The 26,831-nt window shown below is 48.9% G+C and overlaps 1 protein-coding gene and 1 long non-coding RNA gene across 13 annotated transcripts in view; one reads left to right on the top strand and one right to left on the bottom strand.

Annotated features, from left to right (window-relative positions):
- LOC310659301 overlaps positions 1-11,029 on the bottom strand; it is a 327,135-nt gene extending 316,106 nt beyond the window's left edge. The window contains exon 1 of the long non-coding RNA XR_014502735.1: positions 10,029-11,029. This is a non-coding gene — a long non-coding RNA (uncharacterized lncRNA). The remainder of the gene's footprint in view (positions 1-10,028) is intronic.
- NRF1 (nuclear respiratory factor 1) overlaps positions 1-26,831 on the top strand; it is an 88,819-nt gene that overhangs the window by 57,670 nt on the left and 4,318 nt on the right. For 6 of the 12 annotated variants that reach the window (XM_083402208.1, XM_083402215.1, XM_083402213.1 and 3 more), the window contains 3 exons: positions 1,031-1,188; positions 5,452-5,576; positions 7,604-8,367. In XM_083402208.1, coding sequence (XP_083258334.1) covers positions 1,031-1,188; positions 5,452-5,576; positions 7,604-7,746 — 426 coding nt within the window. In that variant the 3' untranslated portion in view covers positions 7,747-8,367. Of the gene's footprint in view, positions 1-1,030; positions 1,189-5,451; positions 5,577-7,603; positions 8,368-26,831 lie in introns of those variants that run through there. The other 6 variants (XM_083402216.1, XM_083402211.1, XM_083402205.1 and 3 more) reach the window with 1 other exon arrangement.

Raw genomic sequence — 26,831 nt, 5'->3', positions numbered from 1 at the left:
TGGCTGGTTGAGGTGGTGGATTATGCCGAAATGGCAAAAATGACCGGAAGAATCAGAAATCTGGAAGACCAAAAATTTAATAAGGAATGGGGGAAATTTATAATTCACCTTAAAAACCACTATAAGACAGATAAAATTGTTAGTAGGGTTGGAATAACACTTGTAGTTTGATGGTGGATTTTGGATACAATGGAGATGTAGAAGATTTGGATTACAGTGGTACCTCAGGTTACATACGCTTCAGGTTACATACGCTTCAGGTTACAGACTCCGCTAACCCAGAAATAGTACCTCGGGTTAAGAACTTTGCTTCAGGATGAGAACAGAAATCGTGCTCCGGCAGCACGGCGGCAGAGGGAAGCCCCATTAGCTAAAGTGGTGCTTCAGGCGAAGAACAGTTTCAGGTTAAGTATGGACCTCCAGAATGAATTAAGTTCTTAACCCGAGGTACCACTCGGGTTATAAAAGGTTATTATAAAAGTTGCAGGAGGAAATGATTAATAATACGACCCACAAAGAGGAGGGGGGAAGCACTGGAGATTCTTTGGAATCTTGTTCTTATATTGTATGTTGGATATGTGATGGTGAAATTCTTACAGTGGTGCCTCGAAGACGAAAAGAATCCGTTCCGCGGGTCTTTTCGTCTTGCGGTTTTTTTGTCTTGCGAAGCAAGACGATTAGCGCTATTAGCGCTATTGACATTTTAAGGGCTAAAAACGGCTTTTTAAGGGGTGGGGGATTAGCGGTTTTGCTGCTAAAATGCTTTTAGCGGCTTAGCGATTCAAAATAAGGGGTTTCCATAGGGAAATTCGTCTTGCGAAGCGCCTCTGCAAACGGAAAACCCTTTCGTCTTGCGGGTTTTCCGTCTTGCGAGGCATTCGTCTTGCGGGGCACCACTGTATTTGAAAAACCAAATAAATAAATTTAGAGAGAGAGAGAGAGAAATGCACCCAAGCAGGAACGGTCCCTGGATACTTTCTGAGACGGCGCAAGTTCCATCATGCCTCTCTTGTCTTCTCCGTCCCACCAGGTGGAGCAGAACTGGGCAACGCTACAGGGCGGAGAGATGACAATCCAAACCACCCAGGCCTCAGAAGCCACGCAGGCAGTGGCATCCCTGGCAGAAGCGGCGGTGGCGGCATCGCAAGAGATGCAGCAAGGGGCCACAGTCACCATGGCCCTCAACAGGTATTGAGATACTGTCGCCAAACTGGGCATGTGGGGTCTTCTTTGATCTTTGGGTGCTGGGCTGGTTTGGTGAAGGCCAATGGCTCCTTGCTACCTAAAATCTCTCTCTAAAAGTAACTTGCAAAAGAAGCAAAGTTATAGCTGGAATTGGCCCAAACACTCATGAAATCTCACCTTGGGTAGTTTTGCAAAAGGTCAAATCTCTTTTAGCCAACAGTAGAGCTGTTTTGGGGGGGATGCGGGTGGCGCTGTGGGTTAAACCACTGAGCCTAGGGCTTGCTGATCAGAAGGTCGGCGGTTCGAATCCCCGCGACGGGGTGAGCTCCTGTTGCTCGGTCCCTGCTCCTGCCAACCTAGCAGTTCGAAAGCACGTCAAAGTGCAAGTAGATAAATAGGTACCGCTCTGGTGGGAAGGTAAATGGCGTTTCCGTGCGCTGCTCTGGTTCGCCAGAAGCGGCTTAGTCCTGCTGGCCACATGACCCGGAAGCTGTACGCCGGCTCCCTCGGCCAATAAAGTGAGATGAGCACCGCAACCCCAGAGTTGGTCACGACTGGACCAAATGGTCAGGGGTCCCTTTACCTTTACCTAGAGCTGTTTTGGGATTCACGAGACTCGGCAAGTCTGCCTTTAAGAGGCCCTCTTCTAAGAGAGCTCTGCAGTTCTGAAGCACCGTGCAGCGTTTGTTTGTTTGCTTGCTTCCCAACGGGAAGGCAGGGCAGCTGATGACAGAAAACACCCTAGCCGAAAACAGCGATCAAATACCATCAAAGCATTACACCGTTTATATTTCCCTCCTCTTTGTTAATAGGCCCCCAAGGTGATGGGGCAACAGGCTCTTGCGCTTGCTTGAGAAAACTTAAGCATGTTGGGTAGCCAAATACAGTGGTGCCTCGCAAGACGAAATTAATTCGTTCCGCGAGTCTCTTCGTCTAGTGGTTTTTTGTCTTGCGAAGCAACCCTATTAGCGGATTAGCGCTATTAGCTTTTTAGCGGCTATTAAAGGCTTAAGGGATTAGCGGATTAGCTGCTAAAAGGCTATTAGCGGTTTAGCGGCTTAGAAAAAGGGGGTGGGGAGCGGGGAAAAATCTCAAGACTCGCAAGACATTTTCGTCTTGCGAAGCAAGCCCATAGGGAAATTCGTCCTGCGAAGCGCATTGAAAAACGGAAAACCCTTTTGTCTAGCGGGTTTTCCGTCTTGCAAGGCATTCGTCTTGCGGGGTACCACTGTACCTGCGTGTTCGCTTTTAAAGGGATTTGGTTACGAATTTCCCATTTATTTGCTTATTTATTAAGTGCTCATTTGACTATGTTAGCACATCACCAGAGGCAAAATGCCCTTGACTATAGCCAGGTGGCTGCTAGCCACGACAGGAGCATAGCATGAGGAGCTGAGGGGGGCGTTGCCCCGGGCTCAGTGTGGTGTAGTGGTTAAGAGCGGTAGTCTCCTAATCTGGGGAACCGGGTTCGCTTCCCCGCTCCTCCACATGCAGCTGCTGGGTGACCTTGGGTCAGTCACACTTCTCTGAAGTCTCTCAGCCTCACTCACCTCACAGAGTGTTTGTTGTGGGGGGGGGAAGGGAAAGGAGAATGTTAGCCGCTTTGAGACTCCTTAAAGGGAGTGAAAGGCGGGATATCAAATCCAAACTCTTCTTCTTCTTCTTCTTTTGGGGGGCACATCAAGGCACCCCGCCCCGCCGTGAGCTGCTGCATCCTTCTCACAGTACCCTGCAGCTGGGGAGAACACAACAGGTGTGCTCCCTGACCTCTGAGCATCCTGAACAGCAGACACACACACAGTTTGAATGTTGTCACCTGTGGCGATGGGCCGTGGGGTACCTTGCCTCTCCACCAACTCCGCAATAACATTCGATATCAGGCCTCTGTTGCTTTCGAAGCTGATTCCCTCCCCCCCCCCCCCCCCCGCTCAGCTTCTAAGCCTCAGATGCGCAGGAGGACTGGCTTGGGGTATCGGCAGGAAGGTCTGCTTTGCTGTGGGGAAATGGTTCTGATGGCAGCGGATTTAATAGCTTCCCCCGAGGCTTTGTTAACAAGCCTCCAAGCGCCTGAGCTGACTCGAGCAGTCCTTGTGCGGGAGTGAGGCGATGGCTGGGCCGGGAGCGAACAGGATTGCAGCCGACAGATATGGAAACCAGAGAGAAAAGGCATTGTTCTTTCCTGTTGCAGCCCAGTAGTCATACAGTGGTACCTTGGGTTACAGACGCTTGAGGTTACAGACTCCGCTAACCCAGAAATAGTGCTTCAGGTTAAGAACTTTGCTTCAGAATGAGAACAGAAATCGTGCTCCGGCGGCGCGGCAGCAGCAGGAGGCCCCATTAGCTAAAGTGGTGCTTCAGGTTAAGAACAGTTTCAGGTTAAGAACAGAACTCCGGAACGAATTAAGTACTTGACCCGAGGTACCACTGAAGTAGTATTATATACTCCACCCAGAGTGGCTGGGGCAACCCGGTAAGATGGGCAAGGTACAGATAATAAAGTTTTTATTACAGTCATACCTTGGTTTTCGAACAGCTCAGTTCTCAAATGTTTTGGCTCCCAAACACCGCAAACCCGGAAATGACTGTTCCGGTTTGCGAAATATTTTTGGAAGCCGAATGTCCAACGGGGCTTCCTGCAGCCAATCAGAAGCTGCGCTTTGGTTTCCGAATGTTTTGGAAGTTGAACGGACTTCAGAATGGATTCCGTTCGACTTCCCAGGTACGACTGTGTTATATTTATTTATACCCTCCCTTTTCCTCCTGACGGGGACTCAAGGTGGCTTACAAATAAAATATGAACTGCTATAAACATGGGGGCAAAACATTAAAAAACAAGAAAATATTAATAGAATTGTATATGTCTGCATATAATTCTGTTTACGTTTGCTTGTTTTTTGTTGATTCCACTCCCAAAGCCTGTTGGAAGGAGAAGGGCTTCCCCTGCTGGCAGAAGGACAACAGGGAGGGAGCCAGTCTGGCTTCTCCAGGGAGGGAGTTCCAAAGTCTGGGAGTAGCCACCGAAAAGCCCCGCTTCCGTGTCCGTACCACATGTGCCTGTGAAGGTGGTGGGACCAAGAGAAGCCCACTCTTCAAAGAAGAGGACACATAATACCCCTTCCCCATTTGCAAGAGATAAATCTCTCTGTGTGGCAGCTCTTGCACTGTGGAACTCCCTGCCTATTGATATCAGGCAGGAACCTTCACTGTGATCTTTTTTGTGTCCACTAAAAACATTTTAGTTTAGACAAGCCTACCCAGACATACAGGGGAACGTGGGTGGCGCTGTGGGTTAAACCACAGAGCCTAGGACTTGCCGATCAGAAGGTTGGTGGTTCGAATCCCCGCGACGGGGTGAGCTCCTGTTGCTCGGTCCCTGCTCCTGCCAACCTAGCAGTTCGAAAGCACCTCAAAGTGCAAGTAGATAAATAGGGACCGCTCCGGTGGGAAGGTGAACAGCGTTTCCGTGCGCTGCTCTGGTTCGCCAGAAGCAGCTTAGTCATGCTGGCCACATGACCCGGAAGCTGTACGCCGTCTCCCTCGGCCAGTAAAGCGAGATGAGCCGCAACCCCAGAGTCGGCCACGACTGGACCTAATGGTCAGGGGTCCCTTTACCTTTACCCAGACATACAGTCCTACCTTGGCTTATGTTACCTTCAGGTAACGTAAACTTCAGGTTGCGAAAGTGGCAAACCCGGAAGTATACTTCCGGGTTTTGCCGCATGCACAGAAGCGCTGTATCGCGCCAAGCACATGCGCAAAAGCAGCACCTGCAATTGCAGAAACCTCAGGATCCGGCTGGAGCTCCGGAACGGATCCCGTCTGCAACCGGTGGTACCACTGTATTGAGTATGGATGTATACTTTCATTTGCTTTTAACTTACTGTTGATTTTATGTTTTGAATTATTTGCACAGTTGCTTTTTTTACTGATGGTTGTATTGTTTCATTCTCTATGTAAACTGCTTTGAGGGATTATTTTTTTACAACCTAGCAGTGTATAGATTTTATAAAACAAACAAAGAAAGAAGATGCTTAGGTGGGGATATTCTGGTGGCTCCTGACTTCTGCAGGCTTTTGTGAACATAGACATGTTCCCCATCATCTCCCCATCTTTGCCACGCCTGTTACCTTGAGTCAGGAACACTTCTTGGTTTTTTTTAACTTCCCAAGGCTAGAGGTTAAACTTGGGACTCCTGTCCATGCCAAGCACATATGTTATTGCTCTCTAACTCTTGTTTTGGTAACCTCTCCTCTCCTTGCCTTGCAGTGAAGCAGCCGCCCACGCCGTCGCCACGCTTGCAGAAGCCACTCTCCAAGGCGGGGGCCAGATTGTCTTGTCCGGTGAAACTGCAGCAGCCGTCGGCGCGCTCACCGGGGTTCAAGATGCGAACGGTAGGCCGATGCAGATACGCAATTGTGTTTCTTCCTGATTCCTTTGTGAATTCGCTCGGACTGATGGATGGGGTGGCAAAGTCTCACAGGGCCCAAAGAAGGCGGTTCCCAGCCAGAGCAGTAAAATCTACCCGCTTTGTCGTTTACTCGCCTCAAAAGGAGTAGCTTCCTGAGTTGTTGGGCTCTCAGAATGCAGGAAAGTTTGCAGAACTTAGCTTCTCCAATTTATAGGCCCCTCTGCTCCCCCCCCCCCCCTACATTTTGCATCAACTGAGAATGTGGCTGTGGGACATGGGTGGAGCCACTCAACTCAGCTCTTTGCATTCCGAGGTCCCAGATTCAGTCCCACAGCGTCACTGGGGAAAAAAGGTCAGGTTAGCAGGTGACAGGAAAGACCTCTGCACAAGGTCCAGCTCCAAGGGCCTCCTAGGGGTTCCCTCATTGCGAGAAGTGAAGTTACAGGGAACCAGGCGGAGGGCCTTCTTGGTGGTGGTGCCCGCCCTGTGGAATACCCTCCCATCAGATGTCAAGGAAATAAACAGCTATGTGATTTTTAGAAGACGTCTGAAGGCAGCCCCATATAGGGAAGTTTATAAAGTTTGATGTTTTATTATGTTTTTATATGTGTTGGTAGCTGCCCAGAGTGGCTGGGGCATCCAGTCAGATAGACAGTGTATAAGTTGTTTTTATTATTATTATTATTATTATTATTACAGTGGTACCTCTAGATGTGAACGGGATCCGTTCCGGAGCCCCGTTCGCATCTAGAAGCAAACGTAACTAGCAATGGCACATCTGTGCACGCACGCGTCGTTTTTTGCCGCTTCTGCGCATGCGTGTGACGTCACTTTGAGCGTCTGCGCATGCACAAGCAGCAAAACCCGGAAGTAACGCACTCCGTTACTTCCGGGTTGCTGCGGAGCGCAACTCGAACTTGCTCATCCCGAAGCACATTCAACCCGAGATATGACTGTATTATTATTATTATGAGGTATTATCAGACCTCAGGGGCACAGCCCAGCCAGGCAAAAACCCTCTAGGAAGTGTGCAAAGTAGGGCTAGCAAGATATGGCCTAGGAAGAGAGAGCATGCCTGGGCCAACGGTCTGCCTCAGTGTAAGGCGGTTTCATACGGTTCCCTGCGTGGCGTAGACCTGAGCATCCCTCATTCTGTTTATTCCGTTGGGTTTCCCGCTCCGGCCTCAGAGCCGGTAACCAAGCCTAGAAATGTACGCGGTCTCTCTGCTTGCTTAATTGCTGCTTTTCTGCTCCCGAGAGCCCAGGCACCTTGCAGCTGGTAAACAAGTCACTTGCGACGCCTTCAGCAAAGCGTTCCAAAACCTTCCTCCTTCCTCCAGCAGGGCAAACACTTCTGGGGCTGCTTGGCTGCTTCAGCCCTGCCCAAAAGAAGACTTTCTTGGCAACTGGGTCTTTGCAAAGTGGGGCTCTGGCAGGCTTGCAGAACCACAGAGCGTTCTAGCAAGACTGTTCTGTTCTCTGCCCGGGGGTGCAGGTGTTCCGAGCCCATCTAAGGGGTTCCCATGCAAAGCGGCGCTTCTTAGGATTTTGCAGCCATGGAGAGCCTTATCCGCAGGGGCCGGGGCTGCTAATAACCAGCACTTTGAATTTCACCCTGCAGCAAATTGCGATTCAGTGCAATGGGCTGTCGACGGCTCCAAGCCGCGGCAGCAATGGTTCTGAATTCCAGCTGCTGAAAATTACCAGAGGGAAGAGTTCCTCTTGAGCTTAAATCCTGCTTGCAGGCATCTGTTTGGCTATTGCAAAAACAGGATGCACAGTGCATGGGCCATTGGCCTCATCCAGCGGGCTCTCCTTACGGCCAGAGGGCTGGTGGTTGCTTGTTCTCTCGGACCCACTTGTGCCAGAAGCTGCTCTGACCTTGGTCTGCGCTCAGAATCACTGTAGAGTTGAAAGGGACCCCGAGGGTCATCTAGTCCAACCCCCCTGCAACGCAGGCATTATTAAGTTATTGTAGTGCCTAAATCCCCACTGCCTTACATCTTGCAGCTCCTGTTGCCCCAGAGGAAGTGGGGAGCGAAGCCCCTGCTGACCCCGTGAGCCTCACTTGGGGCGTCCCCATGGCACACTCCTACATCATCTGGCCCGCAGGAAACGGCATGGAAAGGACCTTGGCATCCCTTTTAAGCTAAGGATGGAGATGGGTTGGACAGAGCTGCCGGTCCCAATCCCCCTCCGAGCCCTTCTGCCTCGCTCACCCGTTCAGAAATGAAATGGTTTCTTTTCCAAGAGGGTTGGCGCGCTGGTCAGATATAGCCAGCTTGAAGAAGGCCTGTGATTTGACCTCGGTCAAATGTTCTGAGAATGCCAACTTATTGGTGGCAGCTCAAGGTGTTCCCCCCCCCCAAGTTTTGTGATGATGCCCATATCTTTGCAATGGCAGGTATAGGGACTCCGCCCCACATCCTTGCAGCAGTCAGGAGCAGGTTCAGCATTATATGAAAGCTTCTCCTTCTGGTCACCAGCTAGAACGGCCAGTGCATCTTCAGACGCAAACGGCCACCCCCTGACTCCCGTTTTGCTCGCTGCAGGGAACGCCGGCTGCTCTCCCCTTTCCCAAGTGGGTCTGCCTTCCATCGTCCTGGGAATATCTTTCCGCTTTCAACACGTCAATTGCATTGTTTCGCAGTAACCGTTAACGGCGTTGGGGTTCTTTTTTCTTGTAATTAGTGTGAGCATCAAAATCTGTAGATGATGAAAGTACCCTCTCTTTTTTTGTTGCTGTTGTTGTAATAAAGTGAATGCTTGAAAAATATTGGACCATTATTTGACCAGCGTTCGAACAAGCCAGGTGACCCAAGTCTTTCTTTTTCTTCCGAATCCTTCACATACCCAGCTCTTGACATTCATGATAAAGGGGGTTGCATGGCTGGCTTTCTGCCCTGCACCACTTCCATCCCCATGCCATTTCTTCTCTCCTACCATTGCTCTTATGGGACGCGGGTGGCGCTGTGGGTTAAACCACAGAGCCTAGGACTTGCCGATCAGAAGGTCGGCGGTTCGAATCCCCACAACGGGGTGAGCTCCCGTTGCTCGGTCCCTGCTCCTGCCAACCTAGCAGTTCAAAAGCACGTCAAAGTGCAAGTAGATAAATAGGTACCACTCCAGCGGGAAGGTAAACAGCGTTTCCGTGCGCTGCTCTGGTTCGCCAGAAGCGGCTTAGTCATGCCGGCCACATGACCCGGAAGCTGTACGCTGGTTCCCTCGGCCAGTAAAGCAAGATGAGCGCCGCAACCCCAGAGTCGGTCACGACTGGACCATGCTCTAATTTTGGGTGGCATTAAGAGTTCGGTGCCTCTGGCTAAGCTAGGTTGGTAGCTGGCGAGCCTTGGGGAACATTGTGTCATGTAGTGTTCTTACATAACTGGCCGATCGCTTTCCCTTCGTCAGTGAGCAGGCAGAACTAGGAGACTCTTTGCAATCGCACTCAGCATCCCGGCTCGTGCTTGGATGTTTTTTGCATTTTGACTTCTGGGCAAGCCAGTCCTCTCCCACCCGACACCCAGGAAAGGATCTGCCCGGTTACACAGGCATCAGCTCCCCGGCGTAGCCAATCAGGGAGGCTTCGTTAGCGCGGAACTCGGTCGGCGTAGAAGATTAAGGGGGCAGCTATCTGATTGGTCACAAATAGCTGAGGGAGGGGAGGGTGAAGAGCCTTAGCGAGTGGTGGAATTAACCAGCCAATTCATTCTGCCCTAGATTTGATGTGGACGAATGGGCTCGTTCATCATCCTATTACGTATGCCTCCTCCGGCCCGTCCTTCACTTCTTAGCAAGAGCTTTGCCAAAGTTCAGTAATCCTGACGTCCTTTCCTGCAAGGAAATAGCCGTATCTGTTACCCGTATCGCCGCTGGTTAGTGGAGGCCGGCCGAGAACCCCTCCCTGACCATAAAGGCAGTGGGTGGCAGAAGGGATGTTCTTCATGGGTCAGAAAGCTGCATCTCTGCTTCCTGGGTTCATGGTACAGCCGTCTCTCCATGCTGGAATCTTTTGGACACCAAATTTAACTGATAAGAGGACTTTGTCCTACTAGCCCTTCTCTCGTTAACCCCAGTCAATGGAGATCGGCTGCGGTTATTCGGCAGAGAAGAGGAGCACACTTGCTTCACCACCTCACGTGTCCCTAGCCTTAGTTAGTACGTTTCCGAGCACAATTCAAAGTGTTGGTGCTGACCTTTAAAGCCCTAAACGGCCTCGGTCCTGTATACCTGAAGGAGCGTCTCCACCCCCATCGTTCAGCTCGGACACTGAGGTCCAGCGCCGAGGGCCTTCTGGCTGTTCCCTTATTGTGAGAAGTGAGGTTACAGGGAACCAGGCAGAGGGCCTTCTTGGTGGTGGCACCCTCCCTTCTGATGTGAAGGACTGTTCCGGTACTTCCGGGTTTCAGCAGCCCACAACCCGAAAAAACGCAACCTGAAGCGGCTGTAACCCGAGGTATGACTGTACTCCCGGTTGCATACAGAGAGGAATACATTGGCCTTCTAAAGCATTACATAAATGAGGCGTGCCAGCATGCTACCCGCTTTGCCTTGCGGCTCTTAGACAAGCTTGCGGCACCCCCTTTCCTCCCCCCCCCCCCCCGCTCTGCAGCTCCTTCCTTCTCTGCTGGGAGCCCTGACATCCTCTCCCATTAATGGGGCCGATCAGTCGCTCCCTCCAGCTGTCACAGGCGATGGCATCTATTTTTATTTGTGTGTGTGTGTGTTCCCTTTAAAGCGCAGGAGCGTTTTACCTTCCACGTGGCCTGAATTAGGGGAAATGGACAGGAGGGACCGGGCCTGTTTAAAAATTAAAGCTGATTACAAGGCATTAACGTTGCATTTAAAGGAATAGATGGCCGTCCTGGGGTGCTCGCCGCCCACTGCAATATGTTCCCTCCTGCTCTGCGCCAAGGAATAGCAGCCTGCGCTGTTGACGGGAGGAGAAGATGGCAGCCATTTTGGGCCTCAGCAAGAGAGAGACCTCAGAAAGCGTTTTGGAGGTTTTTTGGGCCGCTGTCCCTGCAGAGTTGAAAATCTGGTACTCTCTCAGCAGCTAGAGGGGCTTTCTTTTCAGGCTGAGCGTACGGAGCTGCTTCAAGTCAGATAATCGGGTCCTTCTTCCTGCAGCGCATGATTAAAACTGTGGAACTCACTGCCACAGGGGCCAGGGATGAGAGGAATTCATGGAGGAAAAGGGCTCTCAATGGCTGCTAGCCAGGTTGGCTGTGCAATGCTAGCCAGGTTGGCTGTGCGATGCTTCAATCTAAATCCCAGTTTCTGGAAACTGCAGGAGCAGAGAGAGATGCTCTTGTGCAAGTTTCCCAGGGCCACTCTGAGAACAGGATGCTGGACAAGATGGGACACGGGCCTGATCCAGCAAGCTCGTCTTAACGTTCCTTGCACTTTCTGGAGATTCTCTGCATCTTAAAAGGGGTGTTGGGTGTTGGGATACTGCCAGGGAGACAAAGTCCATCATGACTCCACGTCGTCTCCGGACGTCCATCGATCTCCCGCAGACACGCAGTATCAGCAATTAGCGACACAAGCTCCAGAAATAGCTTGCTACATTCTAGAGCCGATGCACGCTCTATCAGCAGATAATGCACAGCGAAAGATGCACTCAGGAGAGCATTATTTAGAAGTTTATTCAGCGTTGATCAGAACAAAGAAAAGCATGACTGCCTGCTTCAGTGTTCCGGCACAGAGAGAAAAACGAAAGCAAAGACACAACAGAAACATCCTGTGAAACAGGAAATACGCAGGCTGTGACACAAACATCCTGCTCCCTTTTAAGGTGGAACGGAAATATCCTAAAAGTGGGTAGCCCTTTCCTAGCAGGGCAGGGAAGGTTGGTCACTCATTCTCCCAACTGGTAGGAGAATGGCAATACAGTGGATGCTCAGGTTGCGAATGTGATCTGTGTGGGATGCACGTTCATAACCCACAGCATTTGCAACCTGTGTCTGTGCACGCGCAGGTTGCAATTCTGCGCATGTGCAAAGTGCAATTCAGCGCATCTGCGCATGCGCGACTGCCGAAACCCGGAAGTAACCCGGTCCAGTACTTCCGGGTTTCAGCAGTCCATAACCCGAAAACACAATCTGAATCTGCTGTGGTGGTGATGATGATGATAATAATAATAATAATAATAATAATAATAATAATAATAAATAGATAATTTATTTATACCCTGCCCATCTGGCTGGGTTTCCCCAGCCACTCTGGGCGGCTTCCAACAAAACACTAAAATACAATAACCTATTAAACATTAAAAGCTTCCCTGAACAGGCTGCCTTCAGATGTCTTCTAAAAGTCTGGTAGTTGTTGTTCTCTTTGACATCTGGTGGGAGGGCGTTCCACAGGGCGGGTGCCACCACCGAGAAGACCCTCTGCCTGGTTCCCTGTAACTTGGCTTCTCGCAGTGAGGGAACCGCCAGGAGGCCCTCGGAGCTGGACCTCAGTGTCCGGGCAGAACGATGGGGGTGGAGACGCTCCTTCAGGTATACAGGCCCAAGGCCGTTTAGGGCTTTAAAGGTCAGCACCAACACTTTGAATTGTGTTCGGAAACGTACTGTAACCCGAGGTATGACTGTATCAAGAACTCAGGCTGGGAGCGGATGCTTTTGCCCCAGGGAACCAGCTTTGACTGCCCCCGCATTCTGCGACTTGGTTTCAGCCGCTGCTGCCACCACTCAGGACATTTTAGGTGACTCATTTATAATGCATCAGCAGAGGAGAGATGATAATCGCAGCCGTTTCTGCTGAGAGGGGAAGTGTTGGAGATCGGGAAGGGAGGCTCATCTTCTCTCTGTGGGCAGCGGTTGTCCAAGGGGCCGGGCCACTGGCCCATGGGCTAAAGCTGCAGCTTTTGAGTTGATTGATTGGTTAATCAACTCAAACCCTTCTGCGCTGTGCCGGCCTGAGCTTCAGAAGTCGGTCCCACCAAGCTCAGGGTTACTTAACTCCCCCTGTTCGCGGGTTTAATATTGTAGCCCAAAACGATGCTCCCCCGCTCCAGTTAGCAGAAGGCAGAAGAGAGAATTTTCCTGCTCCGCTTCTCACACGAGAGCAGGGATGGAAGAGGATTAGAATGACCCAATTTGCACCTTCCAGACTAATTCAGAGATCTGAATGCAATTGTGCGCCTCTGAGTTTTTGCGATGGTGCTCAGTTCAAAAAATTTACTGGTTGGCATTAGAAAAACACCACACGTATTAAAGTAAAGTACATTTTGAAATGTGTACATTGCATACGTTGAGATAAAATACATACATCACACACACACACACACACACGTATATATAATGATAAAATATACATTTAAATACAGAGGCTTAAAAAAAAATGTTCAGAGATTATTGTGGAAATGGGATCAAACAGAGCCCTGCAAAATTTGCCCTGGATGGTTATTCATCCATTCCTACACAAGGGGGAATATGTCTTCTATGCATAAAAATCTATGTGCCCTTTCTTTCTTCAAAAGTGCAGATGATGAAAATATAAAATAATAATAATTTATTATTTTATATCTGGGAGGCTCATATAAAACTCATATAGGGGATTGATTTTAACATTTCCTTGGTCAATCTTAACATCACTGTTTTTATATTGCTCTCTATATTCCTTCCCACTACAATAATTTGACTGGAGAAGGGCTGAGGAATTTGTAAGCATGCTTCTGTTGAAATTCTCACTGCCCAGATAGACTAGCTGTTCTGTGGGGGAAACCTGCGAACTTTGCTGCCGTTTAATGTCTTTGCCACTATCCCCAGGTGTTTGCCAATGTGCTGTGCTGTGTTAGGCTGCAGGCCGGTGGGAAATTGCAAGGGTGGCCCACTTCCTGCCTGCCCCCCTGTTCTCACTGAGCCTCTGAGAATGTTGATTCCTGGCTTTTCATCTCTCTGCTTAAAAACAGGCTTTATTACAAACGAAAATGAAAAAGTGTTACGTCTTTTTAGTAACTGCTAATACAACGTGCAGAGGGTCGCGGGTGGCACTGTGGGTCAAACCACAGAGCCCAGGACTTGCCGATCAGAAGTTTGGTGGTTCAAATCCCCGCGACGGGGTGAGCTCCCATTGCTCGGTCCCTGCTCCTGCCAACCTAGCAGTTCAAAAGCATGTCAAAGTGCAAGTAGATAAATAGGTACCCCTCCGGCGGGAAGGTAAACGGCGTTTCCGTGCGCTGTTCTGGTTCGCTAGAAGCGGCTTAGTCCTGCTGGCCACATGACCCGGAAGCTGTACGCTGGATCCCTCGGCCAATAAAGCGAGATGAGCGCCGCAACCCCAGAGTCTGCCACGACTGGAGGTAATGGTCAGGTGTCCCTTTACCTTTACCTAATACAACGTGCAGTCATAGATAGTTGTGATTTAGTTGTGATTCCTACTTTGCAAGGGGTTGGACTAGATGGCCGTTGGGGTCCCTTCCAACCCTGCAATTCTGTGATCCTATACTTGCCAGTTCTAAGATGCAGCTGTCTCTAATCTAGTTGTGGTGTTGCTTAGCGCTGCCTTAGCCTTCCCTGCCCAAGCCCCTATTCCGAATGGGATTCAAGAGAAACCCAACACAGATAAAGAAGAGCGATAAAGGCCATTCATAGTTCAAGCTATGGTTTTCCCAATAGTGATGTATGGAAGTGAGAGCTGGACCATGAAGAAGGGTGATCGCCGAAGAATGGATGCTTTTGAATTCTGGTGCTGGAGGAGACTCTTGAGAGTCCAAGGACTGCAAGAAGATCAAACCTCTCCATTCTGAAGGGAATCAGCCCTGAATACTCACTGGAAGGACAGATCGTGAAGACTTTGGCCACCTCCTGAGAAGAGAAGACTCCCTGGAAAAGACCCTGATGTTGGGAAAGATGGAGGGCACAAGGAGAAGGGGACGACAGAGGACGAGATGGTTGGACAGTGTTCTCAAAGCTACCAGCATGAGTTTGACCAAACTGCGGGAGGCAGTGGAAGACAGGAGTGCCTGGTGTGCTCTGGTCCAGGGGGTCACGAAGAGTCGGACACGACTAAACGACTGAACAACAACAACAGCATTACTTGCACTGGTGTGCTTTCGAACTGCAGCAGCTGGGACAGAGACCAGGACCTAAAAGACCAGGATCTAAGAGACCAAGGTCCAAACCCCCACTCAGCCGTGAAGCTCACTGGGTGATCCTGGGGACCAGCCACTGCCTCTCAGCCTAACAGGGTTGTTGTGGGGATTGAATGAGAAGAGAGAAAACCATGTACACCACCTTGAGCTCCTTGGGAAAAAAGTGGGATATCATCAACGCAATGCAATAAAATAACAGCAAGAATTGGCTCCTGCACATCTGCGGCAGGTGTTTGGGGCCAGAATGCAAAGCTTCTGGGCCATGCACCAGAAATGCCTGCATGTTGCACCCGTACGTAATCTCCTTTCTCCATGAATACCAGCGCCACTTTCCTCACTTCTCTTGGGCGCAACTCAGGAGGCAAATGGGGCGGAGAGGGAAGCTGGTGAAGTTTGCCAGCATTTGCTTTAGCCTTTGATTAGATGGGTGGCTGAGGACACGGGTGTGCTGGCGTTTCTCTGGCGTGCGGTGCCAGGAACTGAGCATCAGCTCTGTAGCCCTTCTGGCTGCAAATCCTGCCCCCTGATGCACTGGGGAGGGCAGTGCTTTGCCTGCCTGCCTGCCTTTTTCTCCTCTCCCTCTCCAGCCCCACATCTCCCAGCAGTGACCTTCTCAGTCCCGGGGACAGCTTGGCTTTGCTGGGAAGCGGATCATGTGACTGCAGTAATCCGTAGCCGGTAAACAGCTGCGCGGGGAGCTTGCAGGAAGAATCGGCCTCTTTCCACCCCACGGACACACGCAAGCACACGCTCCTCTTGCCCTGCAGATTCTGAAATGAGAACAAGAGGCCATGGGGCAGCCATCGTTGTGTGGAGGTCACTGTATCTCTCTGAGGTTGTCCTACCGGACCTAAACCAACCCCTGTGTTGCAAAAGGGAACGTCAACAATGTTTAGGCAACACGATGGCCATATGCATAGGTAATAGACAGTCTTTATAGAATTCCTTCCAACAATAACAAGTTCAAAATGATATCTTTAGTCTCAAAGTCTCTGAAAGTCTTTGAATGAATCGAGGTACCAATGAAAGATAAGCTGTGAAGCTTTGTGTATTCAGCAAATATAGTGTCCAATACTGAACAGAGATTCGGGATATTGACTGCTGTTTCGTAGATCTTCGTCAGCGTGGTGGGAGAATAATGTAGTCATTATTACATGAACACTGCTCTACAGCATTTGATATTTTCATTCACATATATTCATTCAAAATAAGATGGGTTTATGAAACAATTCTGGGACGCGGGTGGCGCTGTGGGTTAAACCACAGAGCCTAGGGCTTGCCGTTCAGAATGTCGGTGGTTCGAATCCCCGTGACGGGGTGAGCTCCCGTTGCTCGGTCCCTGCTCCTGCCAACCTAGCAGTTCAAAAGCACGCCAGTGCAATTAGATAAATAGGTACCGCTCCAGCAGGAAGGTAAACGCCGTTTCCATGCACTGCTCTGGTTGTCCAGAAGCGGCTTAGTCCTGCTGGCCACATGACCCGGAAGCTGTATGCCGGCTCCCTCGGCCAGTAAAGCGAGATGAGCGCCGCAACCCCAGAGTCGGCCACGACTGGACCTAATGGTCAGGGGCCCCTTTACCTTTTTTATGAAACAATTCTATATTCTCCCACCACGCTGACGAAGATCCACGAAACAGCAGTCAATATCCCAGAATCTCTGTTCAGTGTTGGACATTATATTTGCTGAAGACACAAAGCTTCACAGCTTATCTTTCATTGTACAGAGTTTGGTGCCTCACTTCATTCAAAGACTTTCAGAGACTTTAAGTCTAAGATTTCATTTTGAACTTGTTGTTGTTTGAAGGAATTCTATAAAGATTGTCTATTACCTACGCATATGGTCATCGTGTTGCCTAAACATTGTTGACGGACATAGCGATCCTAGGCAACTGCCTTATAGCAAGCCAGACCATTGGTCCAGTATTGTCTGCACTGACGGGCAGCCGCTCTCCAGGGTTTCAGGCAAGAATGTCTCCCATCTCCATTGGGGAGGTGCCGTTGGGGATTGGACCTGGGACCTTCTGCATGCAAGGCAGGTGTCCTGAGCTACAGCCCTTCCCCATCTCGCACCCAGGAACTCAGACTCGCCTTTCTCCGCTGCCGCTAACCAGAATAACTCGTCGCTTTGTTAAGTTCCCCCATTTCTGGGTGCTAATTCCTCACGCCAGCCCGAGACAGGAAGAGTCCCAGCAGATTGAGCCAAAAGGTCTATCAGATACGCTCTGTCTAGGCGAGCCTTCTGTCTCCTACTACAAGCATTCTGGTGGGAAGCTCGTAAGCAGTGAATTGCAGCCAGTTCCTCTCTCTTTTCTCCTTTTTGCTCGCCATTGTTTCCGGGCAGGTCTCTTGAGCAACTCTGCCAAACGGAGGAGACAGGAGGTGAAATGTTAGAGCTGACGGACAGATTTAACAAGCCATCGGCATTCACCCAGAGTCCTCTAAAGAACTTGTGAGAAATTGCTTTTAACAACAAAAAAACGCTGATTGGAATTTAAATCAAAGTCCTTTGCAGAGGATTAGGAGACAGCCATTGTAACACCGATTGCTTGAAAGGCATCGAAGGAGGAAACAGGAAATCATAGACCTGCCGACATAACGTCCGACCCAGGTTCAATTGGTAGAAAAAATCGTTAAAACCCACAGAAGGATAAGACTTGAGGCAGAAGGATCAGCATGGCTTCTGCAAAAAGAAACCCTGCCAACATTTTAGATGATGATGATATTTATTATTTATACCCTGCGCACTCTAGGTGGCTTTCAACAAAATATTAAAATACAGTAATGCATCAAACACTAAAAGCTTCCCTAAACAGGGCTGCCTTCAGATGTCTTCTAAAAGTCTGGTAGTTGTTCTTCTCTTTGACATCTGGTGGGAGGGCGTTCCACAGGGCGGGCGCCACCACCGAGAAGGCCCTCTGCCTGGTTACCTGTAACTTGGCTTCTCGCAGTAAGGGAACCGCCAGAAGGCCCTCGGCACTGGACCTCAGTGTCCGGGCTGAACGATGGGGGTGGAGACGCTCCTTCAGGTATACAGGACCGAGGCTGTTTAGGGATTTAAAGGTCAGCACCAACACTTTGAATTTGCAGAGTGTGAACAAGCAGGTGGCTAGGGCTGATCTGGTAGATATTTTACTTTTGGACTTTCAGAGAGCTTTTGATGTGGGTCCTCAGCAAAAGTTCTTCCAGATCCACACTTGGAGAAATATTGGGACCAGCCAAAATATTACACGAGTTTAGCAAGCTTTCAGGTTCTCCAGAACTCTACATTGGGCACAATGTCAGTGACTCAAAGCAGGGAAGTATTACGCTGAGGTCTGTCTGTTTTTGCTATTTATTTCGCGTTTTTGTTTTTGCTACTCTTTTTTGTTTTGTTATTGTGACTGTGTGCAACCCAGTTCAGCTCCTGATGGATTGTGTGACTACAGTACATTGTTTATTTCTTTCATTTTATGGATCAATGGTCCCGTTAGATAGAAAAATCCATGCTAAATTGCTGTTTCAGGGATTGTTTTTAAAAGTCTGGAATGGATTAATCTGTTTTGCATTGCTTTCTATGGGGAAGCGCACCTTGGTTTTGGAACGCTTTGGTTTTGGAACTGACTTCCGGAACAGATTAAGTTTGAGAACCAAGGTACCACTGTATGGGTGTTTGTATGGTTTCGCCTTGGCCTTTGGCTAGTACCATAAAATCTCATTTACCAGTGTACGAAGCATTGCTTTATCTGAGTGCTGGTGAGGGCTAGACATGTAGCCTGGGGCGACGCCCAATTGGACAGTTTTCACGTGTGCTTGTCTCTGTTCTTTGACCACACAAATAGGGGAGTCATCTATGAGCAGCCCCTCCCGCAATTCCTTGTTGTGGTTGGGCTATTATATAAAGGTAAAGGTAAAGGGACCCCTGACCATTAGGTCCAATCGTGACCGACTCTGGGTTTGCGGCGCTCATCTCGCTTTACTGGCCGAGGGAGCCGGCGTGCAGCTTCCGGGTCATGTGGCCAGCATGACTAAGCCGCTTCTGGCGAACCAGAGCAGCGCACGGAAACGCCGTTTACCTTCCCACCAGAGTGGTACCTATTTATCTACTTGCACTTCATGCTTTCGAACTGCTAGGTTGGCAGGAGCAGGGACCGAGCAATGGGAGCTCACCCCGTTGCGGGGATTCGAACTGCCGACCTTCTGATCGGCAAGTCCTAGGCTCTGTGGTTTAACCCACAGCACCACCCGCGTCCCTAGGGCTATTATATAGACTCACCTTAAAACCTTGGCTACCTGTAACTGTGCTTCTGTCATTTTCTTCTTTTTTTGCACCGACTATTCTTCGTGCATGGCTCTGCCACTGTTGGTTATGTGTTAATAATAAATCAATAAGAATTGTGTTGTTGTTCTTTTAAAAATCAGGCAACATTTAGTCACCCCGGTTAGTCGCCACCAGCAGATGTTCTCAACCAGGGATCAGCAAACATTTTCAGCAGGGGGCCGGTCTTTGTCCCTCAGACCTTGTGGGGGGCCGGACTATATTTTGGAAAAAAGAACAAATTCCTATGCCCCACAAATAACCCAGAGATGCATTTTAAATAAAAGGACACATTCTACTCATGTGAAAACACGCTGATTCCCAGACCGTCCGTGGGCCAGATTTAGAAGGCGATTGGGCCGGATCCAGCGCCCGGGCCTTAGTTTGCCTACCCATGTTCTGAACGGACTGAGGTTTCTGGAAAGTTTCCCCAAGGCCCACTCTGGTACAGTCCCCACCCCACTCCGCCCATGGATTGCACCCGGAATTCGTGTGCCTTCATTTGGGGCAGGGTGCCACGCCAGGGGGCAGAGCCGACAGCCCTACAGACGTGCTCTTCGTCCCACGTCCCCCACCCCCGCCCTTGCCCAAGTTGTGAGCAAAGGGATTTTCTCTTTAATACCATTGAAAGGGTCCGAAATCCCAAGCTTTAGATTAACATGTGCCAACTAGATTAAGGCTAATCAGAGGGGCAGATGCGTGGGGTGACAGTCCCAGGCCTGATTACCATATCTCTGGGGCTTTAACCGCGGCTGCTCTCCCAAGGGCAGGAGGCTGCGATCCGGGGTCCTGCAGGGAACTTGCCCGCCTCTCCCTTTGCTCGCTTTCTCGGCGCCGGAGGCCTCTGCATCCAAGCCTGGGGAGCGATTCAGCTTAATCCCCTTGGAGCAAAGGACATTTCTGTGTGTTTTTGTGTGCATGCAAAGACAGTTCCCGGTTTTTAAGCTCCTGTTCTGTGCATGAGGCGAAGCCAGGCTGAATGACATACTTAGCAATGGTCTCGTTGCACATTGACCTTTCTTGGTTTTTCCTTTTACAGTGGTAATAATAATAATAATAATAATAATAATAATAATAATAATAATAATTTATTATTTATACCCCGCCCATCTGGCTGGGTTTCCCCAGCCACTCTGGGCGGCTTCCAAAAGAATATTAAAATACTGTGATACATCAAACATTAAAAGCTTCCCTAAACAGGGCTGCCTTCAGATGTCTTCTAAAAGTCTGGTAGTTGTTGTTCTCTTTGACATCTGGTGGGAGGGCGTTCCACAGGGCGGGTGCCACCACCGAGAAGGCCCTCTGCCTGGTTCCCTGTAACTTAGCTTCTCACAGTGAGGGAACCGCCAGAAGGCCCTTGGTATGTAACCTCGGGTTACATACGCTTCAGGTTACAGACTCCCCTAACCCAGAAATAGTACCTCGGGTTAAGAACTTTGCTTCAGGATGAGAACAGAAATCACGCGGCAGCAGGAGGCCCCATTAGATAAAGTGGTGCTTCAGGTTAAGAATGGTTTCAGGTTAAGAATGGACCTCCGGAACGAATTAAGTACTTAACCCAAGGTACCACTGTACTTTGTTTTTCCTCTTTTCGCTCACCTGTCCTTTTCCTTTCTCCGTCTCTCTTCTTTCCTTTTATCCCAGCTGAGAGCTCCAGGCTTGCAATCCAATGTGCTCTATGACCAAAAGGGCAAGTTTGGCCATACAGTCATCCCTCATGTTACGTTTGCTTCAGGTTGAACGTTTTCAGGTTGCATCCCGCAATGACCCAGAAGTAACAAAACGGGTTACTTCCGGGTTTCGCAGATGTGCAGAATGACGTCATGCGCAGAAGCGGGTTGCGTTCTGTTCAGGTTGCGAATGGGCCTCCAGAATGGATCCCGTTCGCAACCAGAGGTACCAGTGGTACCTCGGGTTAAGTACTTAATTCGTTCCGGAGGTCCGTTCTGAACCTGAAACTGTTCTTAACCTGAAGCACCACTTTAGCTAATGGGGCCTCCTGCTGCCACCGCGCAATTTCTGTTCTCATTCTGAAGCAAAGTTCTTAACCCGAGGTACTAATTCTGGGTTAGCGGAGTCTGTAACCTGAAGCGTATGTAACCTGAAGCGTATGTAACCCAAGGTACCACTGTATTTCATTTCTTTCTTTTTTTAAATGCAGCAACAGAACTCTGACTCTGGGATATTTGTAGGTTTGCTTGTTCATGACCAGCCCTTTGCCTTAAGGTCCCAGGGCGAGTTACAACATTAAAAAGAGTTTAAAACGACATACAACCAGTGTTTTGTTTTGTTTTTGCAGGGGGACGCATACCCCTAAACATTTCGTGAATCTAAGTTTGGCCTCATTGTGGGGACAGTATTTCAATATGAGTAGGAAAACGAGAGTACCCCTAAACATTTTTTTTAAGGGGGGGGGAGCACTGCGTACAACCATAAAAATAAATAAGATCGCTGGCAAGAAGCTGTTCCTACAATCACATCCCCTGCCCATCACTTCTCTCCCCACTTTCGGGATTCAGATTGTAGGCTGTGTGGGGCAGAGTCCTTGTGCTCACGTGATTCCAGGATGGGTCACAAGAGTCAAATCAGATTTTGCCAACCTGGTACCCCCCCCCCAATGGTTTGAGATTAGTACCGGCAGCCCTAGTGGTAGTCCAAAACATGATGGGGGTCTTGGGAGGCCTGGAAAGCCAGGTTGTCCAAATTCCAATAATATGTTTGCAGCAAACCCCAAATTAAAATTTCTGCTGTTTGTAACTGAATTAGCATGTAGAAATGTACCGTTGCATTCTGGCTTGGCTCTTCGGCTTCATTTCCTCCAGAGTTGTTCCCCTCCTCACATCTTTCTGCAACGTGCTTCACTTGTGAAGCTCACTGGGTGACCTTGGGGGCTAGTCGCTGCCTCTTAGCCTAACCAACCTCATAGGGTTGTTGTGGGGGTTAAATGAGGAACGGAGGAGCTATTTATACCAGCTTGAGTTCCTGGGAGAAGAAGATGGGAGATTGATTGATTGATTGATTGATTGATTGATTGATTGAATCTGTGATCTGAATTGTTTAGCAGGTAGGAGTTTAGAGCATTGGCCAGTTTTAGAATCATAGAATCCTAGAGTTGGAAGAGACCACAAGGGCCATCGAGTCCAACCCCCTGCCAAGCAGGAAACACCATCAGAGCACTCCTGACATATGGTTGTCAAGCCTCTGCTTAAAGACCTCCAAAGAAGGAGACTCCACCACACTCCTTGGCAGCAAATTCCACTGTCAAACAGCTCTTACTGTCAGGAAGTTCTTCCTAATGTTGAGGTGGAATCTTCTTTCTTGTAGTTTGGATCCATTGCTCCGTGTCCGCTTCTCTGGAGCAGCAGAAAACAACCTTTCTCCCTCCTCTATGTGACATCCTTTTATATATTTGAACATGGCTATCATATCACCCCTTAACCTCCTCTTCTCCAGGCTAAACATGCCCAGCTCCCTTAGCCGTTCCTCATAAGGCATCGTTTCCAGGCCTTGGACCATTTTGGTTGCCCTCCTCTGTACACGTTCTAGTTTGTCCGTGTCCTTCTTGAACTGTGGTGCCCAGAACTGGACACAGTACTCCAGCTGAGGTCTGACCAGAGCAGAATACAGTGGCACTATAACTTCCCTTGATCTAGAGGCTATACTCCTATTGATGCAGCCCAGAATTGCATTGGCTTTTTTAGCTGCCGCGTCACACTGTTGGCTCATGTCAAGTTTGTGGTCAACCAAGACTCCTAGATCCTTTTCACATGTACTGTTTTAACAGCCAGCTCTGGAGTGTAGTCAGGATTTTTAAATTGCAAAAAAAGTAGTTTGGTTTTTAAGACGGCTTGCTGTAGATTGTGTCTAAACCAGGGTTTTCTGCGCAAAACAACAGGTCCATCTTTTGCTTCCTGGCATGTATAGCTGGTACGGAGGCCTGTTTCTAACAAAAGTCACTCACTGGCTCAGTTGAGACACTTTGGAAGGCTGAGATGTAACAGTAAACTATGGTTTGATCAAGCCAGGGAGTAACCAAGTGGATCAGTTCCCATCATCCGTAGCTAACAGGACCAGTGGTCAGGGATGATGGGAATTGTAGTCCCAAACATCTGGAGGGCTGGAGTTTGCCTATGGATCAATGCAAGGGGAGGAGGGAAGGGGATGAACACATGACCAATGGAGAAAAGTTTCTCCTAAGTTCCCTGTACAAGTAAGTTTTTCTTAACCCTGGGAGAGAAAAAATAACTCTCTCTAAGGTGTTCCTGCTACATCATGGCCCATTTAGTCCAGCGTCCTGCTCAGGTGCCTGCAAGCAGGATTCGAACAAAAGACCACCACTCCCCTCTTGCAGTATCCAGCAGCTGGGACTCAGAAGCACGTCTGCCCCCGACTGTCGAGGCAGAGAAGGGTCATCGTGGCTAGGAGCCTTTTGACAGCCCTCTCCATGAATTAGACAAATCTTCTTTTTAAACCATCCAAGTTGGCAGCTATCCCTGCCTCCTGTAGCAGTGAGTTCCATAGGTTAACTATGCCCCGTGCAAAGAATTTTATTTTTGTTAACCTTTCCTGAATCTTCCCACATTCGGCTCCATTGGGTGTCCATGAATTCTAGCGTAATGAGAGAGAGAGAGGGAGAGAAACTTTTTTCTCCATCCACTTTTTTGTACACATTTTTTGTACACACAAGGATGTGTACAAAAAATGGAAAAGGGGGGAAACCACCAAAGAGGAATTCAAACAAAAAGCCAGCACGTGTAGACACAAAGTCAGAAAAGCTAAAGCACAGAATGAACTCAGGCTTGCTAGAGAGGTTAAAAGCAACAAAAAAGGCTTCTATGGGTATGTTCGTAGCAAAAGGAAGAACAAAGAAACAGTGGGGTCACTCAGAGGAGAAGATGGTGAAATGCAAACAGGGGACACAGAAAGGGCTGAACTCCTCAATGCCTTCTTTGCCTCAGTCTTCTCCGATAAAGAAAACAATGCCCGACCTGAAGAATTTGGAGCAAATGATTCAGTAGAGAAAACACAGCCCAGAATAACTAAGGAGATAGTACAAGAATACTTGGCTAGTTTAGATGTATTCAAGTCTCCAGGGCCAGATGAACTGCATCCAAGAGTATTAAAAGAACTGGCAGATGTGATCTCAGAACCACTGGCAATCATCTTTGAGAATTCCTGGAGAACAGGCGAAGTCCCAGCAGACTGGAGGAGGGCAAATGTTGTCCCTATTTTCAAAAAGGGGAAAAGAGAGGACCCAAATAATTACCGCCCAGTCAGTCTGACATCAATACCAGGGAAGATTCTGGAGCAAATCATCAAGCAAACAATCTGTGAGCACCTAGAAAGGAATGCTGTGATCACCAATAGTCAGCATGGATTTCTGAAAAATAAGTCATGTCAGACTAACCTGATCTCGTTTTTTGACAGAATTACAAGCCTGGTAGATGAAGGGAACGCAGTGGATGTAGCCTACCTTGATTTCAGCAAGGCATTTGACAAGGTGCCCCATGATATTCTTGTAAAGAAGCTGGTAAAATGCGGTCTTGACTATGCTACCACTCAGTGGATTTGTAACTGGCTGACTGACCGGACCCAAAGGGTGCTCATCAATGGTTCCTCTTCATCCTGGAGAAGAGTGACTAGTGGGGTGCCACAGGGTTCTGTCTTGGGCCCGGTCTTATTCAACATCTTTATCAACGACTTGGATGATGGACTCAAGGGCATCCTGATCAAATTTGCAGATGACACCAAACTGGGAGGGGTGGCTAACACCCCAGAGGACAGGATCACACTTCAAAACGACCTTGACAGATTAGAGAACTGGGCCAAAACAAACAAGATGAATTTTAACAGGGAGAAATGTAAAGTATTGCACTTGGGCAAAAAAAATGAGAGGCACAAATACAAGATGGGTGACACCTGGCTTGAGAGCAGTACATGTGAAAAGGATCTAGGAGTCTTGGTTGACCACAAACTTGACATGAGCCAACAGTGTGACGCGGCAGCTAAAAAAGCCAATGCAATTCTGGGCTGCATCAATAGGAGTATAGCATCTAGATCAAGGGAAGTTATAGTGCCCCTGTATTCTGCTCTGGTCAGACCTCACCTGGAGTACTGTGTCCAGTTCTGGGCACCACAGTTCAAGAAGGACACTGACAAACTGGAACGTGTCCAGAGGAGGGCAACCAAAATGGTCAAAGGCCTGGAAACGATGCCTTATGAGGAACGGCTAAGGGAGCTGGGCATGTTTAGCCTGGAGAAGAGGAGGTTAAGGGGTGATAGGATCGCCATGTTCAAATATATAAAAGGATGTCACATAGAGGAGGGAGAAAGGTTGTTTTCTGCTGCTCCAGAGAAGCGGACACGGAGCAATGGATGCAAACTACAAGAAAGAAGATTCCACCTAAACATCAGGAAGAACTTCCTGACAGTAAGAGCTGTTCGACAGTGGAATTTGCTGCCCAGGAGTGTGGTGGAGTCTCCTTCTTTGGAGGTCTTTAAGCAGAGGCTTGACAGCCATATGTCAGGAGTGCTCTGATGGTGTTTCCTGCTTGGCAGGGGGTTGGACTCAATGGCCCTTGTGGTCTCTTCCAACTCTATGATTCTATGATTCACTTCCTCCATCCAGACTTAACTCTACAAACCTCTATTACGCCACCTCTTCCTCGCCATTTCTCTAAACTAAAAAGTTTCATAAGTCTCCCAACTGAACCACCCCACTCCCGTCCCTGCTGTTTGGTGAACTGTAGAGATCTTGGAAATGTTGCATAGCTTGGCCCTGGGGGAAATAGGAACCCGCATGCAAATTTCCACTGGCGCTGATTTCTGAAAATGTTTTGGCCTAAAGCACGGTTAGGCAAACTAAGGCCTGGGGGCCGGATCCGGCCCAATCTCCTTCTAAATCCAGCTTGTGGTCTGGGAATCAGTGTGTTTTTACATGAGTAGAATGTGTCCTTTTATTTAAAATGCATCTCTGGGTTATTTGTGGGGCCTGCCTGGTGTTTTTACATGAGCAGAATGTGTGCTTTTATATAAAATGCACCTCTGGGTTATTTGTGGGGCATAGGAATTTGTTCATTATTATATTTCCAAAATAGAGTCCGGCCCCCCACAAGGTCTGAGGGACAGTGGACCGGCCCCCTGCTGAAAAAGTTTGCTGACCCCTGGCCTAAAGTTTTCTAGCATGTTTTTTCTAGTTCTGCTGCTGATTTATTGTGCTGCGGGGCTTGAAAGAGCAGTGCCCCCATTTCGTGAGTCTGTCTCGGACAGGCTTCTTCTTTTACTTGATATTTTGGGGAGAAGTCGGTGTTACCTGGCGGTGCTCAAGGGCGCCACAATCATCCAAGAAAGAGCAACCAGGCAGGGATCAGGCCTGCCCAATTTGGAGTTGCCTCGGATACCAGGTCAGAGCGCTTAAGGCTTAAGCTTCCCTGTCTGCACAGCAAAGTGATATGAGGACGCTCAAATCACATTCTGCCTCCTCCTCCTCCTGCTGTTAAACGGTGACCTTCAGGAATGAAATCCGAGGTCTGCGGCAGACTCGCTCTGCCCCTCCTTCAGAGCTTGGGGCTCAGGGATTCCGCTTCCCAGGCCCAATAATTTTTGCTTTTTTAAAAAATAATAATAATAATAATAATAAAATTTATTTATATCCCGCCCTCCCCAGCTGCAGCCGGGCTCAGAGCGGCTAACAACAATAAAAGTAACACAGTTTACATAAAATCACAAGCAGTTAATTGAAATGCATTCTACAATTCACACTAAAATCAATTCAGAATCAAATTAATGGCAACCATTGGGCTAGAGTGCTATGAGGATTACAGAAGGAGGGGGTCAGACTGAGTC

Source organism: Podarcis tiliguerta (genome assembly GCF_965153285.1).
Source record: "Podarcis tiliguerta genome assembly, chromosome: 10".
Taxonomy (NCBI): Eukaryota; Metazoa; Chordata; class Lepidosauria; order Squamata; family Lacertidae; genus Podarcis; species Podarcis tiliguerta.
The sequence above is the reverse complement of the archived record's forward strand: the minus strand, read 5'-3'. Positions and strand labels throughout refer to the sequence as shown.